General features: G+C 38.4%; 1 protein-coding gene across 1 annotated transcript; it reads left to right on the forward strand.

Annotated features, from left to right (window-relative positions):
* The first annotated feature begins 195 nt into the window (after positions 1–195).
* Positions 196–14,693, forward strand: LOC130916441 (axonemal dynein light intermediate polypeptide 1-like). The gene is made up of 6 exons (XM_057837172.1): positions 196–499; positions 4,139–4,275; positions 4,357–4,526; positions 9,181–9,359; positions 14,204–14,368; positions 14,454–14,693. Exons 1-6 carry the CDS (start codon positions 419–421, stop codon positions 14,484–14,486), a joined length of 765 nt encoding a protein of 254 aa, XP_057693155.1. The 5' UTR covers positions 196–418; the 3' UTR covers positions 14,487–14,693.
* The last annotated feature ends 931 nt before the right edge of the window (positions 14,694–15,624 follow it).

Consider the following 15,624-nt stretch of genomic DNA (forward strand, 5'->3'; position numbering starts at 1 on the left):
CAATAAAAATATCTTCATTCTGAGAAAGCGATCGAACATATCTATTTGAATTCTTGTTATGACGCAAACACAACTTCCCCACACTTGAGTTTAATATATTCGAAGGAGCTAAACTTTGCAATGGCAAGTTTACATTTCCTGCAGCATTATTATTAGAGAACAGCACTAGCTCGTAGTGACGTCTGGTGTCACGGGCGATTAATGATGACGTCAGAGTCGTCTCCCACCTTGCAAGGGAAATAATTTCAAACGCTGCGCCCTCGAATTGGGTGACAAGGGTGACGCGTCTAAACGAGTGCGAGGTGTCAAAATGAGACATTTCAATGGGCAGTTTTATCTTGAGTGACGTACGCATTTATGAAGTCAACTAGGGGGCAGGAGTTTCGATGTGGTATTTCATATATTTTTTTAAGGCACAATGTTTGAGCCCCTCGAGACGCTGCTGAAATATGATACCCCTGTGTTAATCAGCAAAACCACAGATAAAAAGTGCTCAAAGGTGAGTTTGAGGACGTTAGTTCAACACTTAAAAAGGGTTGAGTACTAACACAGTAATTAATGTGCAGACACTGAAATTTATCTGATTGAGAACAGCAGTTTAAAAAAAACTTTTATAAAATCCCTGTTTTGACAGTTTGCTATTACTTTCATAGTGCTTGTACTAAGAAGAAAACAAAAATATACTTGGCATGCTCCTCAAAAAATGTGCATTGTCAAATATGTCTGACCATTCAAAAAAAAAAAAAATAAAAAAATAAAAGCAAGCAGGCAGTTAATATATTACTATTTTTTTATTCTTATTTTTTATTGACAAACAACAACAAACATTACAGCATAAGTGGCATGGTACAATGTTAAACCACTTTAAAAGTAACAGACAAGCCTAGAATCATGTACATAATAACAAAAAAAATACAATCATACAAAAATAGAAATGTAGGAAAGAAGAAAAAATATATATACATACAAAACAAATAATAGTAAAAGAAAAAGACTAGGGTCTATTAGCCAAGTCCAGCTCCTCAGCAATTTCACACAGTTTTAAAGCAATTTTCCCCTTCATATGTTTCAAAGAAGAAAAATAGTGACATAATTCTTTGTGAAAAATAGTAAAAGTAGGAATAGATTTGAAATATTTATTCTTATGTATGAAAAATTTCCCAAGAATTAAAGTTATATTGATAACCAGGTCGTGCGATGACTCTCAAAGAGATGCCATATAAAACAATTTCTTTTGTGAAACTAGACAAATTTGCCAATTTAGGAAATAACCAGTCATACGAATCTTCCCAAACCGCAGTAACGTATTTACAATCAAAAACAAAAAGGTCAGTCGTTTCGATGTCTTCATTGCAAAAAACACAGTTGTTGCGGTCCAAATTAAAACGGAGCCTTAGAAATTCTGCTGAAGGATACACTTTGTTAATAATTTTATTGTGAGCTTCCTTTGCCTTTGGTAAAATTGGAAATTTAAAGAATTTGGATCTCAAAATTTCAACATTTTTTTAGAAAAAAAATGCAAAATTGAAGTTCTGTTTGACGAAAATGGGTACATTTCATTCACAAAAATTTTCCGAATTTTGACATTGGGTAATTTTGAATCCTTAATATTGAATCCATTTACCAACAGCAAAGGAAGCGTCGACTCTAGCTTCATTTGAAACAAATTACTGTATAAGACATCTTAATAATCAACTTGGGTATTGCTTTATTGCTTTAATAAGATTGTTATATTGCTTTTTATCAATCCAATTATGTTTGGAAGATAGTCTTTCAAAAGACGCAATTTGTCCAGAATCATCTAAGAGGTGCATCACCGACCAAATTACTCCCCCTAACCAATTGTGATAAAGCAGTGATTTATTTTTGAACAGAATATATCGACAATTCCATAACGGGGTATTGTGGGGACTGAAGTTGTGTTTATACAGTTGTGGTCAAAAGTTTACATACACTTGTGAAGAACATAATGTCATGGCTCTCTGGAGTTTCCAGTTATTTCTACAACTCTGATTTTTCTCTGATAGAGTGATTGGAACAGATACTTTTTTGTCACAAAAAAACATTCATGAAGTTTGGTTCTTTTATGACTTTATTATGGGTGAACAGAAAAAAGTGATCAAATCTGCTGGGTCAAAAATATACGTACAGCAGCGCTAATATTTGGTAACATGTCCCTTGGCCATTTTCACTTCAATTAGGCGCTTTTGGTAGCCATCCACAAGCTTCTGGCAAGCTTCTGGTTGAATCTTTGACCACTCCTCTTGACAGAATTGGTGCAGTTTAGTTAAATTTGATGGTTTTCTGACATGGACTTGTTTCTTCAGCATTGTCCACAAGTTCTCAATGGGACTTTGGGAAGGCCATTCGAAAACCTTAATTCTAGCCTGATTTAGCCATTCCATTACCACTTTTGGTGTGTGTTTGGGGTCACTGTCCTGTTGGAACACCCAACTGCGCCCAAGACCCAATCTTCGGGCTGATGACGTTAGGTTATCTTGAAGAATTTGAAGGCAATCCTCCTTCTTCATTATCCCATTTACTCTCTGTAAAGCACCAGTTCCATTGGCAGCAAAACAGCCTCACAGCATAATACTACCACCACCGTGCTTGACGGTAGGCATGGTGTACTTGGGGTTAAAAGCCTCACCTTTTCTTCTCCAAACATATTACTGGGCATTGTGGCCAAACAGCTCGATTTTTGTTTCGTCTGACCACAGAACTTTCCTCCAGAAGGTCTTATCTTTGTCCATGTGATCAGCAGCAAACTTCAGTCGAGCCTTAAGGTGCCGCTTTTGGAGCAAGGACTTCCTTCTTGCACGGCAGCCTCTCAGTCCATGGAGATGCAAAACACGCTTGACTGTGGACACTGACACCTGTGTTCCAGCAGCTTCTAATTCTTGGCAGATCTGCTTTTGGGTGATTCTCGGTTGAATCTTCACCCTCCTGACCAATTTTCTCTCAGCAGCAGGTGATAGCTTGCGTTTTCTTCCTGATCGTGGCAGTGACAAAACAGTGCCATGCACTTTATACTTACAAACAATTGTTTGCACTGTTGCTCTTGGGACCTGCAGCTGCTTTGAAATGGCTCCAAGTGACTTTCCTGACTTGCTCAAGTCAATGATTGTTCAAGTCAATAATCACTCACAAGAAATTGCTAATTCGTGTTGCTCTATGTATATTTTTGACCCAGCAGATTTGATCACTTTTTCTGTTAACCCATAATAAAGTCATAAAAGAACCAAACTTCATGAATGTTTTTATGTGACAAAGAAGAGAAATAACTGGAAACTCAAGAGAGCCATGACATTATGTTCTTCACAAGTGTATGTAAACTTTTGACCACAACTGTAGATAGTTTTATGGGAATTCTTTTAATGTCAAAATCACATCTGAAAAAGAATTCAATACCTCCCAACTGGTTAAAAATGTAGTTTGGGATGTGAAACCATATTTTGTCCTGACTTTTCAAAAAGGATCGCAACCAATTAATTTTAATAGTACCATTAATACAATCAACATCAATAGCTCTAAGGCCTCCTTTTTCATAATCTTTAATCAAAGTACCTTTCCTAATATAATGTGCTTTTCTGTTCCAAATGTAATTGAAATTAGCCTGATTTATAGATTTGATCACTGTTCTTGAAAGTGGAAGAGAATAGGCTGGGTAAATGAATCTCGAAAGGCATTCCATCTTCGTTAGAAATATTCTCCCTATGATAGAGATGTTCCTTTGAGACCAGATATTCAGAATTGATTTACATTTTTCTAAATTTTTCCAAATATTTTGGTTATTTAAAATGTCAGCATCCTTAGAAATGTGTATGCCCAAGTATCTAACTGTTTAATTTACTTGTATGTTATGAATTGTTTTCAGATGAGAATCATGAATTGGCAACAACTCACATTTCTTAAGGTTTAACATTAATCCAGACGCTTTTGAAAAAAAATTCAATTATATCCAGGATCTATGAAAATTGTTGTATCGTCTGCTAGTTGGCTCATTGCTAATTGTCTGCCACACACCGTTAGTTTCTTAAAGTCTGTAGATTTGACAAGAATGGAAAGCATTTCTGCTGCTGCAATAAAAAGTAAAGGAGAGATCGGGCAACCTTGTTTAAATGTATTACTGCTGCAGGGGGGGCGTCCATTTAAAGTGAGCACCCAGCCCCATGCTGACTCCCCCGTGCCACCGCCACCTAAAGCCAAATCCTCAGCATCTCAAGCACCCCCCCAGCAAAATGAAGACATACTCAACCTCATATTTCCACCCAGGTACTGTTTACTCCTCCTTGCTTTCCACTTAGTGCTACTCAACTAATTCAACATCCATATTTCATGATCTTGCCATTCCAGGGAATGGATGGAAGGAAACCAACTGTGGGTGCAACAAGTGTCCAGTGCACCATGTACGCGAGCAGATGTGGTGAATCTCGAGGAGCAACTAGACAGGAAACTGCAGCAAAGACGCGCCATAGAGACGGGAATATGTCCTGTCCGAAGAGAGCTTTATACCCAGTGCTTTGGTAAGGATACCAGACTATGCATTAAGGGCATAGGTTTGAATAGGGATGGTAGGGACAAAACACTTTGAGCTTTTCAGGATGCTCAAAATTTCCACACCAACTTTTAAAAAACCTTATTTGCATTATATAATGACTTCAGTTTAGGGCTGTCAAACGATTAAAATTTTTAATCGAGTTAATCACAGCTTAAAAATGAATTAATAGTAATTAATCGCAATTCAAACCATCTAGAAAATATGCCATATTTTTCTGTAAATTATTGTTGGAATGGAAAGATAAGATACAAGACGGATATATACATACAACATACTGTACATAAGTACTGTATTTGTTTATTATAACAATAAATTTAACAAGATGGCATTAACATTCTGTTAAAGAGATCCATGGATAGAAAGACTTGTACTTCTTAAAAGATAAATGTTAGTACAAGTTATCGAAATTTTATATTAACAGGGCACCCGCGGGTTATTAAAAGTATTAAAAAAGCATTGAATTTAGTTTTCCATTATTAAAGGTATTAAAAGTATTTAATTAGCTGTTGTAAGTCTGGAATTTTTTCACCGTGGTCTTAATTTTCAAGAACATCCCAGTGCAACCTAAATTATATCCGTGACTTAGTTTTGTTTTTTTTAAATCCATAACGAAGATGACGCATAGAATTTTTACGGTGCACTGCACTACAAATCGAAATGCAACTCGTGCGTGCCAAACCACCACCACCGGCAAAACGGAGAATCCATCCACCTCTGCATCGGGAATGCGTCCGTTCGTCGGTGGAACGAAAACCCTGCAGGCAGAAGTATTATGGATTCTGAACACCAAAACTGACCACCATTCATATACTTCAAATGAGTCCATTGGTGATCTGTTTCGGATATTATGTCATTTTTGGTCGGCATCAGCCGTCACAATGTTGGTCATATTGCGTTTTGTTCCAGAGGGAGCGTTCCCGATGTCTTAACTGTCTTTTGTAACGAATTTTCAGTTGGCAGAAAAAAAAAAACGCACATTTTCTTAATGTTTAAATAGTCTACATATTTTTATGACCATTATACATGCATTTACACAATGAAATAACGCTGGAAAAGTTTGTTAAACATAATGTTGCTCAAATCGTGTTTTTTTTCCGGAGGGAGTATTCCCGACTTCGTAACTGAAGCCAATTTAAGCTCATCAAGACTTTAAGATAGAGGTAAAATCGGGCCTAAAATGTCCAGCCCGACCCGAACTGGTCCGCGGGTATTAAAGCCCGACCCGCGTTTTGTGTGATAACATTTGTGACGATGTCTGCATAAAAGCATGTCTCTTATAACGAATTCTTAGTTGGCAGAAAAAAACCCGCACATTTTCTTAATGTTTAAATAGACTACATATTTTTATGATCATTATAAATTTATTTACACAACAAAATAACGCTGGAAAAGTTTGTTAAATATGAATAAACAGATGCGGCTTTGCAGACTCGCAGAGGGGAAGATTAAAAAGGGCGTATAGGCACGCTCTGGCCCTGCAATGACCATACAGTGCCTTCTTTTTTTTAATCCAAATTATTTATTTTATAACAAGTATTCCTTAGTTTATCATTCATACATCGTTATTATATAGTTATTTCAAAAAGTTAGCAAGAAAGAACCCTGGCCCGGCCCAACGTAATAATTGACATTTTAATTTTGGTCACGTTTTCAGTTTAATATAGCTGTTTCCAGCTTGCTATGTTTATAATTGCGATGTTTGTTTACCACTTTTCCTCTTACTGCGAAGAGGGAGGAAGTTACATCGGCCGCCGCTATGATATTTAAGTAATCAGCCATCTGCTGTGACCCGGGAATTTAACGCCTGCTTTCACGCACTCTGCTTCCCATGTCAGCCGACACTGGAAATTGTTTTCACACACAACTGCAGCACGGTTAAGTCCCGCGATATTCCCATTGTTTTGGCGTATGTGATAAGGGCTCAAGTTACATCCAGATACTTTAAGTTGCAGTTTATGGGTCATGCGAAGGCAGTGGACCTGCTTAAACATTTCGGTTTGCCTTTCGAATGAATGTGAATTTCGCTGTTTTAACTCGAGAGTTAGCCATGTTCACTGGGGTCTTGGCAGGTGCACTAGCGGCTAGCCGTGTTCAGAAGATGGCTGGTCTGAGTCCTGTCCTCCTCCTCTTTTTGTCCATAATTATTGAGTGCGTGTGTGTGTTTTAAAAAATTCTGACAGACTTTATAATGTTACTTTAAATGTGTTTTAATTGTATCTTCAATATATGTGCATTCTTTTGTCAAACACACTTAGTAATTGAGGTTAAATTTGATGTTCAGTGCTTTATTTAATAAGATTCAATATGATCAAAATAATGGGTGCGAGAAAAGTATTAATTTTCAGTTGAAATGGCATTAAAAAAGGTCTTAAAAGTCTTGAATTTAGATTTATCAATCCTGGGGGGACCCTGATAAAACCCCTCTTAATGTTTTCGTTTTAATAAAATTTGTAAAATTTTCAAACAAAAAGTAAACTAGTAGCTCGCCATTGTTGATGTCAATAATTACACAATGCACATGGATTAACCCCATAAAATCAGTCGCACCCAAGCGTCAGCAGAGGGCGAAAAAGCACCAAAAAACACAAGTAACAAATGGACATGACACTGTCATTTTGATCTGTTTGAGCGGGGCATGTGCGTTAATTGCGTCAAATATTTTAACGTGATTATTTTTTTAAAATTAATTACCGCCCGTTAACGCGATAATTTTGACAGCCCTATGAACAATATGAGGTATATTCCTCAAAATTTGAATAAAAAATTCTAAGATATGCACATTTGGCCAGCCTATGTTTAGTAGTCTGTTAAAATGAAAACATATTTTGGCCTGTTTAAAAACATGCTGTCTAAATGAGAAGAAATTTGAATGGAAATTCACTTGGTTTTAACTTACTACCTTAGATTTTTTTTTTTTAATTAAAGAAAAAAATTCTAATTCCAAATGGTTCAGTTAATACATGTGTGGAACTCATGGGTTTGGTAAATTTAGCAATGTTAACCACTGAACTAGAGGCACAGCGTGCCTCTTTCAAGCTGTTTGTTTGTCACGGTTAACTCATTGGGTGCGTTTGACAATACTAGACATTCAGTCCATTGGAACTGGGAGGGATGGCAGTCAATGAACAAACGTTCATTCAAACGATGTTCATTCATCAACATTCAATACAATTTCATTCGCTTCCAGCTAAGCCTGAACGATACTGGACAAAAATGTCATTGTGAGTTTTTGGGGTGTTTGTGATATAATGCGATATTATATTGCGATACTAAAACTAGAAGAATTTTCACCAGATAACTTGAAGAGGATAACTTGAGATAGGCCTGAACAACAGTGGAAAAAATGAACATTGCAATTTATTTGCCATGTATTGAAAAACGAGTTTGTGTGTTCAAAACATATAAATGGCAGAAAATACTCAGGTGGCTTGAAGTTCCGCTCTGAGACCCCCAATTTGGCCAAAGACGCCATGATTTTAACGAGATATTATCGCGTACTTACCTTATTTCGATCCAAAAACTGTGTAGCATATATCACAGATTGTCAAGACATAGTTGTGAATGGCCACAGCCCGACTTTTTAGGGATTTTATGGGTGAAACACGGTAATATAACAAGGGTCGCAATGCAGAAATCGCACACATCAAGGAGTGGTTGAGATTATCTTTTTCAAATATTTACCCTTTTAAACATTTTTTTTGTCAATTTTTCTTTGTTTGGATCGATGATTTTTCATCTAAAATATTGGGGAAATGCGACAGTAACAAAAAAAACAAAAAAAACAATTAAGCAATAGTTATGAGGTAGATATCCGTGACCTATTTTCAGACATTATTTTTTTCATTGTGACGTATTTTGTTTAAAAGTGTAAAATATGCGAGTTTAATAATTTTGTTGTAAAGTTGTTTTTTTCTTTAAACTAAATAGTAGACATCAGTTAATGATTCTAAGCTAAAAATGACAGACATTTCAAATAATAAATATAATTACTTACCTTTTTTTTATGGCTGGGTTGAAAAAAAAAAAAACGATTGTACGGTGTCTGTAAACGGGGGTCTCCAGGGTAAAACGGACAAATTAAAAATAGTTTGGGGGCTTAATGAGCCATGAAACTGCTATGGCAGCATATACACATATTGTTCTATCAAACACAAGTTATTTTGGCTTAAAATACAGCAGTTTATTTTAAAGAGGGGTACAAGTGCAGAAACTGCTTTTTCAGCCTTGTCTGTGTTTTCCGCCATATACATATCGCACATCCGTACGATGCGAGTATTGCGCATCCGCACATCGCGATGACGATGTTCAAACGATATATCATTCATACTGCCAGCCCTCCTAGATCAAATGGATTGGACGTATACAACTTGTTTAAACTGATAGCGGAAGGATGAAAAGAGCCACATGATTGGGCGTCTGTCATCATCAATAGCACAGAGAGTAAAGTTGACTTAAAAACAAGCTCATAAGATAAAAGCAAATTATGCATATTCAAATAGGTGTCATGGTGTCTGAGTGCTTTTGACATCCATCTCACAGTTTTGAGGTCGGGCATGATGGAAGGGGAGCACTTTATTAAATCCATTACGAGAGCTGTCATGTCTTGGCTCACTGTGTAGATGAGCTGATCCGACAAGTGACCATCAACTGCGCTGAGAGGGGTCACTTGCTGCTGCGGGTCCGAGATGAAATCCAGATGACTATCGCCGCTTACCAGACTTTCTACGAGAGCAGTGTGGTTTTCGGCATGCGGAAAGCTCTTCAGGCCGAACAGGACAAGGTGGACATGGAGAAAACCGTAAGCAGACCCTTTTTTGTTTATTTGTATCCTGTTTTAAAGTGTCATGCCATGTACACCAGTTAAAAACATGATTTCAAAGTAGGTCTAGCAATTAATTCATATTTGTTAACAACTTGAGCAAAAAAATCAACAAACAGCTCATAACTCAAAAAAGTATTGTATATGTACCGTCATTTCTTGTGTATAATACAGTTTTTGAGGGGTGCAAATTATACATTGGCACCAAGTAAATTACCAGAATTTGTCAGCTCATTCTATAGATGTACAATATACACTACAGGGAGCTTATGAAGTTAATGAAAAAGTTGTACGTTTGTTTCTTTATGATAGACATAGCCAGTGGCGGAACAAATGTGAACAGGGCATGAACGGGACTGCCCCCGAGTAAAACATCCTACGGCAGACATGTCCAAAGTCCGGCCCAGGGGCCAAATGCAGCCCGTGGTCAAATTTCATCCGGCCTCCAGACTCTGTCATAAAATCAATAACATCTGGCCCGCAAACAGACTTAATAAATTGGTCAGCAGTACTGCCACCAGGATATGAAATAGCTTACACACTAAGGGGCAGTTTACATGGCGACTCTGCGACACAAAGACGCAATGACTGAGTAGCGGACTCACCTCGCGTGCATATGGTGTTGGCGAAAACGGAAGGCGAAGACGAAAAATTCTGAATCCTGCCTCCAAAGTGGAAGAATCCGATTGCGGGGGGTTGAGAGGGGCTTCCTCGGTATGCATATTAAAGGCTCCTGCTGCGCGAGACCGCGCCGTTAATGTCAGCACTCGTACACGTCACATTGGGCGTGCGCAGCGATGCTACTAAACATTAAAAACAGCAAATATGGTGGAATGTCGGCTTCAATTTACTGTTTCAATAATATTTCTAAATTAAATATGTTGAACGTTTCAATTTTTTGAACAAAAAAAAAAAAGACATTGTTTCGAGTGGGCGCAGGCATATTTTTTTCTGGGCTGATGGAGCTTGGTGGGGTCAAACATCATTCTCTGTCACCCTGTAAATCTGCACTGCCCCCTAGGGCCTGGCATGAATACTACGTCGTTTTCATGCGGAATTGCGACATTGGAGATGCAAATGCAAATTTGAAATTTTTCGTATTTTTGGAGAGTCACCATGTAAACGGCCCCGAAATGCTGCTCCTCATTTACCCACTAAAAGGCAGCAGCACTCTAAGCAACATTACCCGTGTGACCCTTTACTCCCAATTTTCTAAAATGGCGACAATCAACAAAAAAAGTTGACTGCGAAAGGCCGACGCTTCAAGAATAGGTGGAAATTGGACTATTTGTTCACTAGAATACGCAACAACTGTGTCTGCTTCATTTGCAAAGAGACAGTCGCTGTTTTTAAAGAGTGCAATGTGAGGCGATATTACCAAACAAGACACCCTGATATGATATGTACGACAAGATTACAGAGAAGATACGCAGCGAGAAATTGAAGCAACTTGAAGCTAGTTTAATTTCACAGCAGCAGTATTTCGCAAGAGTCCAAGAGTCAAAAGAGAACGCCACAAGGCTAGTTGCGAGATTGTTGAAATTGTTAATTAAAAAAAAAAAAAAATGAAGCAAATGTTACACATAGACTGGCTTGCTAAAATTTGCTTAAATATATTGTTCTACGTAAATGTCGTCAGCCAAGGTCGGCCCCCCACATTTTTAACACATCTGGCCCCCTTTGCAAAAAGTTTGGACACCCCTGTCCTACGGGGGGTGGGGGGGTTGCAAGTAAGTGTTTGCAGGCCCCTCCAGACAGCTGGCCAAGTGGCTGGCAGAGATATTTTAACACTTAAATAATATATTACAGCTAGTCATCTTACCTTTCAGTTTGACCCCCCTGACCCTCGCTAAACCACGCAAACTGGGCCCCTTAGAGGCCTGGGCCCAGATGCGGTCGCACCCCCAGAACCCTCCTAAGTTCAGCCCCTGGACATAACCTGTCTAATAGGAACAGGCCCGACCCCAAAAATGAATCAGCACTCACAAAGTGCAATTTAGCTTTTTTTGTAGTGTTGCACTAATACAATTTTTTGACTTCCGATACCTGGCTGTGTGATTTAGGCAGATGCCAATACTGTACCCATACCATGTTTTTGAAGAAATATACCAAAAAAAAAAAAATCTTTTTATTCTAAATTACTGCATACTCACTTAAAGCACACTAGGTAACTTTTCAGTTATGGTTGATTTTAGTGACGCCGGTGGACAAAAGCGGTAGTGTTTTGCCTTAAAGTGCATATGACAGGATTAAAAAAATAAGTCTTAAATAGCATTACTATGAGAATTAGAATCATATTTTGAGATGATTCGACTATATAAAACAAATTAGCAAGGCGCAGATGACAAGAAATTAGTCTTTTAATCTGTGGTTTAGCCACGCCTACCATTATAGTGCTCTAGCGCCCGCAACAGGAGGATGACGTCGGCAGCAGAATGTTTTCATCTGATTTAGACTTCAGCCCATTGAGGGGGAATTATTCATAACGCAGAAAATGTGACAAAGAGAGCAGCAACATTTCATTCTTTCAATCACTCTACTCCAATATATTTACAGGATATTCTTTTAATCGAAGCATATTTCCCCAATTGCTAAATAAATGGTATGGTCATGATAAATAACGGTCTTATGCTAAATGGAATATGAAATATTAAAAATGCATTTATTCAGTACGACATGGCAAAATTACTCCATTATGGTCAAAACTGTCGACTTCACCTTTACTGTTGCACCTCCTGAACGATATTTTATGCCACCGGAATTGGTCAGGCTTTTGTCATTTGTCTGCCCCGGCTTCGGAGAGAGTAAACAAACCAGGAGGCGTGACAGCTAGCCAACATGCTAACCCGAACCGAGTGATGTTTCAAAGTCTATTCTCGGCTTTCGATGCAAAAAATCACTCAAAACAACTCGGGATCATGTCACACAGCGGCGGGGTTGTCGATTGTCTTCGCCGATCGGCAACCTGCCCGGCGGCGAGCATGTTACAGCATGTATTCCGGGGAAGCAGCTGGAGAATTACCCCCGGACAAACCGGACGACATCTGAGGAGCGTGTAGCTGCCACATGGTCAACGCGAATATGGCGTAACTTAATGCTTAACTACACGGCGAATATAAACAGTGAGAGAGCGGCGTGAAGTTGTTGTGAACTAACATGGCAGGATGTGTCTGATGGGATCTATTATACATGTCTGTCCGTTATTAAACGTAAGTAAATAGTCCTTTATTTAAAGAAAGTTTGTAGTGTTTACTTTGTAATCACTCTATTTGCAGCCATTTTTAACACAAAGTTGCAATTTCTGATCGGGTGGAAAATTTGACAGAACACCGAGCGCACGAAGAAGGCAGTAAGCCGAGTATAGCGCTCTCCCGGCGGGGGGATGTGCGACAAGCTGCCGGTCGTCGGCTGAGTGGCATTTTCGGTGGACAATCAGCCACAAAATGCAAGCCAACTCCATGTTAAAACGTGTGCCATGATCCCAGTATTTGACATAATACAAAACACGATGGTTACTCACTTCCTCGTAAGTCCAATGGTCCCACAGTTGTCGCACACTTGTTTTGGCCGATCTCGGGGTGAAAGGTAACTTTCTGAAACTCAGAAAGGCTCACACGCCTCTCCCTGGTGCAGCTACAAAGCCTTCACCTGTTTGACTGGTGTGATGCGAAAAATAAACGAATTAATCCGCAAAATCATCAGAATCTGCAGTCCACTTGCATGCTCTAAAGCAATGCTGTATTGCGAAACGCTGACCTGGGTGAGGACACATTCGCATTCATCCTAAACCCGATACTGGAGCCGGAAGTAACTCAATTAATGGCACGGAATTAAAAAATTGAATATATAAAACGATCGCTCCACACACATTCAAGCGGTCCATTTCATTCAGGAGCATAAAACACCGCATGAAATATGAAATAAACATGCTTTTTGGTGTCAAATGCACTTTAAGGGAGACTGCGTTTTCCATTAGGACCCGCACAGTGTTGTAAAATCATGATATCTCGGTCGCCTGTAGATGGATTAAACGACATTTCAGTTTCCAACAGCTATGTGAAGGATGAATAGTAATAAGGTAATGAATCGAGTTGTGGCTAAACACTAGTATATGACGGTTAGCAATAGTGTAGCTTAGTGTGGCTACCTCGTCAGCGCTGACAAGTTCAGTTGGGAGGGGCGTCACGCCGGCAAGTGAAAGCTGGGCAAATGTTCATTCTTGTGTATCCTTCTATCCCTTTTTTCCCCCCTCTGACAAAACTTTTTGTCTCTTTTGTTGCTCTGCCATCTTCGCAGAATCCACGCATGGTGCCGTATAGCAGTCAGCAGATTCGCAGTTCTTTTGTGTGGCAGGGTTCCTGCCACCCTCCTCAAAGTTAATTAGTGCCAATGAAAGTGATACAGACCCCCTCAAGATATAAAAGAGGTGTCATCCAACTAGTCAGTCGACATATCATCACAAATGTTTTCATAAAGGTTGAAATACTGGAGATGTCATTTTAGTGGCGTATCAATTCCGATTTAACAGTATCGGTGCAACACTGTTTTTTTAAAGGGGTTTGTTTCCAGAAAAAAATTAAATTCAAATATCAAGAAATAATGACGGGGGGGGGCAGCCGTAACCAAAGTGATAGAGTGTTGTCAGGTCATATCTGTTTCTACCTCTTCAAGTTTGACCTAAAACAGCATCAGATTTAGAGTGAATAGTTTGCCAAAGGGCACAAAATGTTTTGAATAGGCGCTCTCATGATGTGAGGTTAAAATGTTCCAGCAGCATTTCTTCATTAGATCGCCACTTTCATGCTCATTTTTGTCCTTTCAAGATTGCTGTGCTGGAAAAGCAGAAAGAAGAGCTGGTGAAAGAGTTACGTGACGAAAAGGCCAAATGCGACGCCATTGAAAAGACTGAAGAGGAAAAACATGAAGTGCAGGAAAAGAAGTACACAGAACAGATTCAGTTCCTGAAGAGAACCAACCAGCAGCTTAAGGTGATCATGCATTGCATAAGAATCCTTATTAGTGATGTGAAATGAAACTAGTCTTACCTCAAATTTTTCATTTTGCCCCATTTAGGCCCAGCTGGAGGGGGTTGTGACACCGAAGTAACTTCACAGCAGCCATTTGACTACATAGCATGTCACTGAACAATTTCTTTTATATGACTGAAAAGAACTAAATGTCTTTTTTAATGAATGAGCGTAACGGTCTAATTTTCTGTCCCTTATTGTTATTCCTCTGATGAATTAACTTTGGGGACCATAACAGACATGTAAACTTAAAAGTTTAGTATTTATCCTGGTTAAAGTATCAGGATTTAGGACTCAAATCGGCAATTTTGGTATGAAGCTATGCTATTGTGACAAATTTTTGCTCGTATTTATCTTGTATTTATTTCTAGGTTGAATTTGTGTGTGTATCAAAATAAGATGAGTCTCAAAGAAGTTGTGTGCTCACATGCTATAGTCAGGGGTGAAAGTGGCTAGAATTTCTTGCCGGAACTCCCCGACGTGAAGGTCGCCACGGAGCCAGAAATTGTATTTTTATTTAGTTATTTATTTATTTATCTTCATTTTGGGGCGGGGGGGGTTCAAACCTCCTAAAACTACTGCAATGCAAAGAAAACTGTTTTGGCGCAGTTATTTCTATAACACATACAAAAACTGATTTTCATTCAAAATTGTATTTTTTCAATTATTTGCAAACTAAACTTAACAAAATCAGCAACAACCCCAACCGCCATCTCCTAATTTTTATTTTCCCTCATTTCCTCACATACTAAATGCCAAATCTCAATTTTAACTACTTAAGAACATAGGATGTATATTAAAATTGAAGTTAATGTAAACATTTACTTTCTTTTTTTTTTTTTTTTATAATAAAGATATAAGTGGCATAGTTCAGAAAAATAAGTACAAATGACTTATATCATGCAGAGTGACATGGAATATATTTTGAAGACCGCACAAACATTGGCTTTTTTAAATCGTAAGGAAATGAATAAGTAGCCTAACATAAATGAACAAATAAAAGTCCAAAGTGCACATTGACAGCTAAGATGTTCAGAACCTCCCCATCAGAGCAAATAAAACTAAATATGATAAGCCTCCTCAACTCTTTCCTTGCTCTTAAAGATTTGATCCATTTTCTGTTGCATTGCCCTTTTTTTGTCGCATCGATTCAATTTTTTTTTTTTTGCTGTTCCAGAAAACATGCACATTTGAACCAATCAGAGCTAACTAGCTCT

Source organism: Corythoichthys intestinalis, chromosome 5 (genome assembly GCF_030265065.1).
Source record: "Corythoichthys intestinalis isolate RoL2023-P3 chromosome 5, ASM3026506v1, whole genome shotgun sequence".
NCBI classification, from domain to species: Eukaryota; Metazoa; Chordata; class Actinopteri; order Syngnathiformes; family Syngnathidae; genus Corythoichthys; species Corythoichthys intestinalis.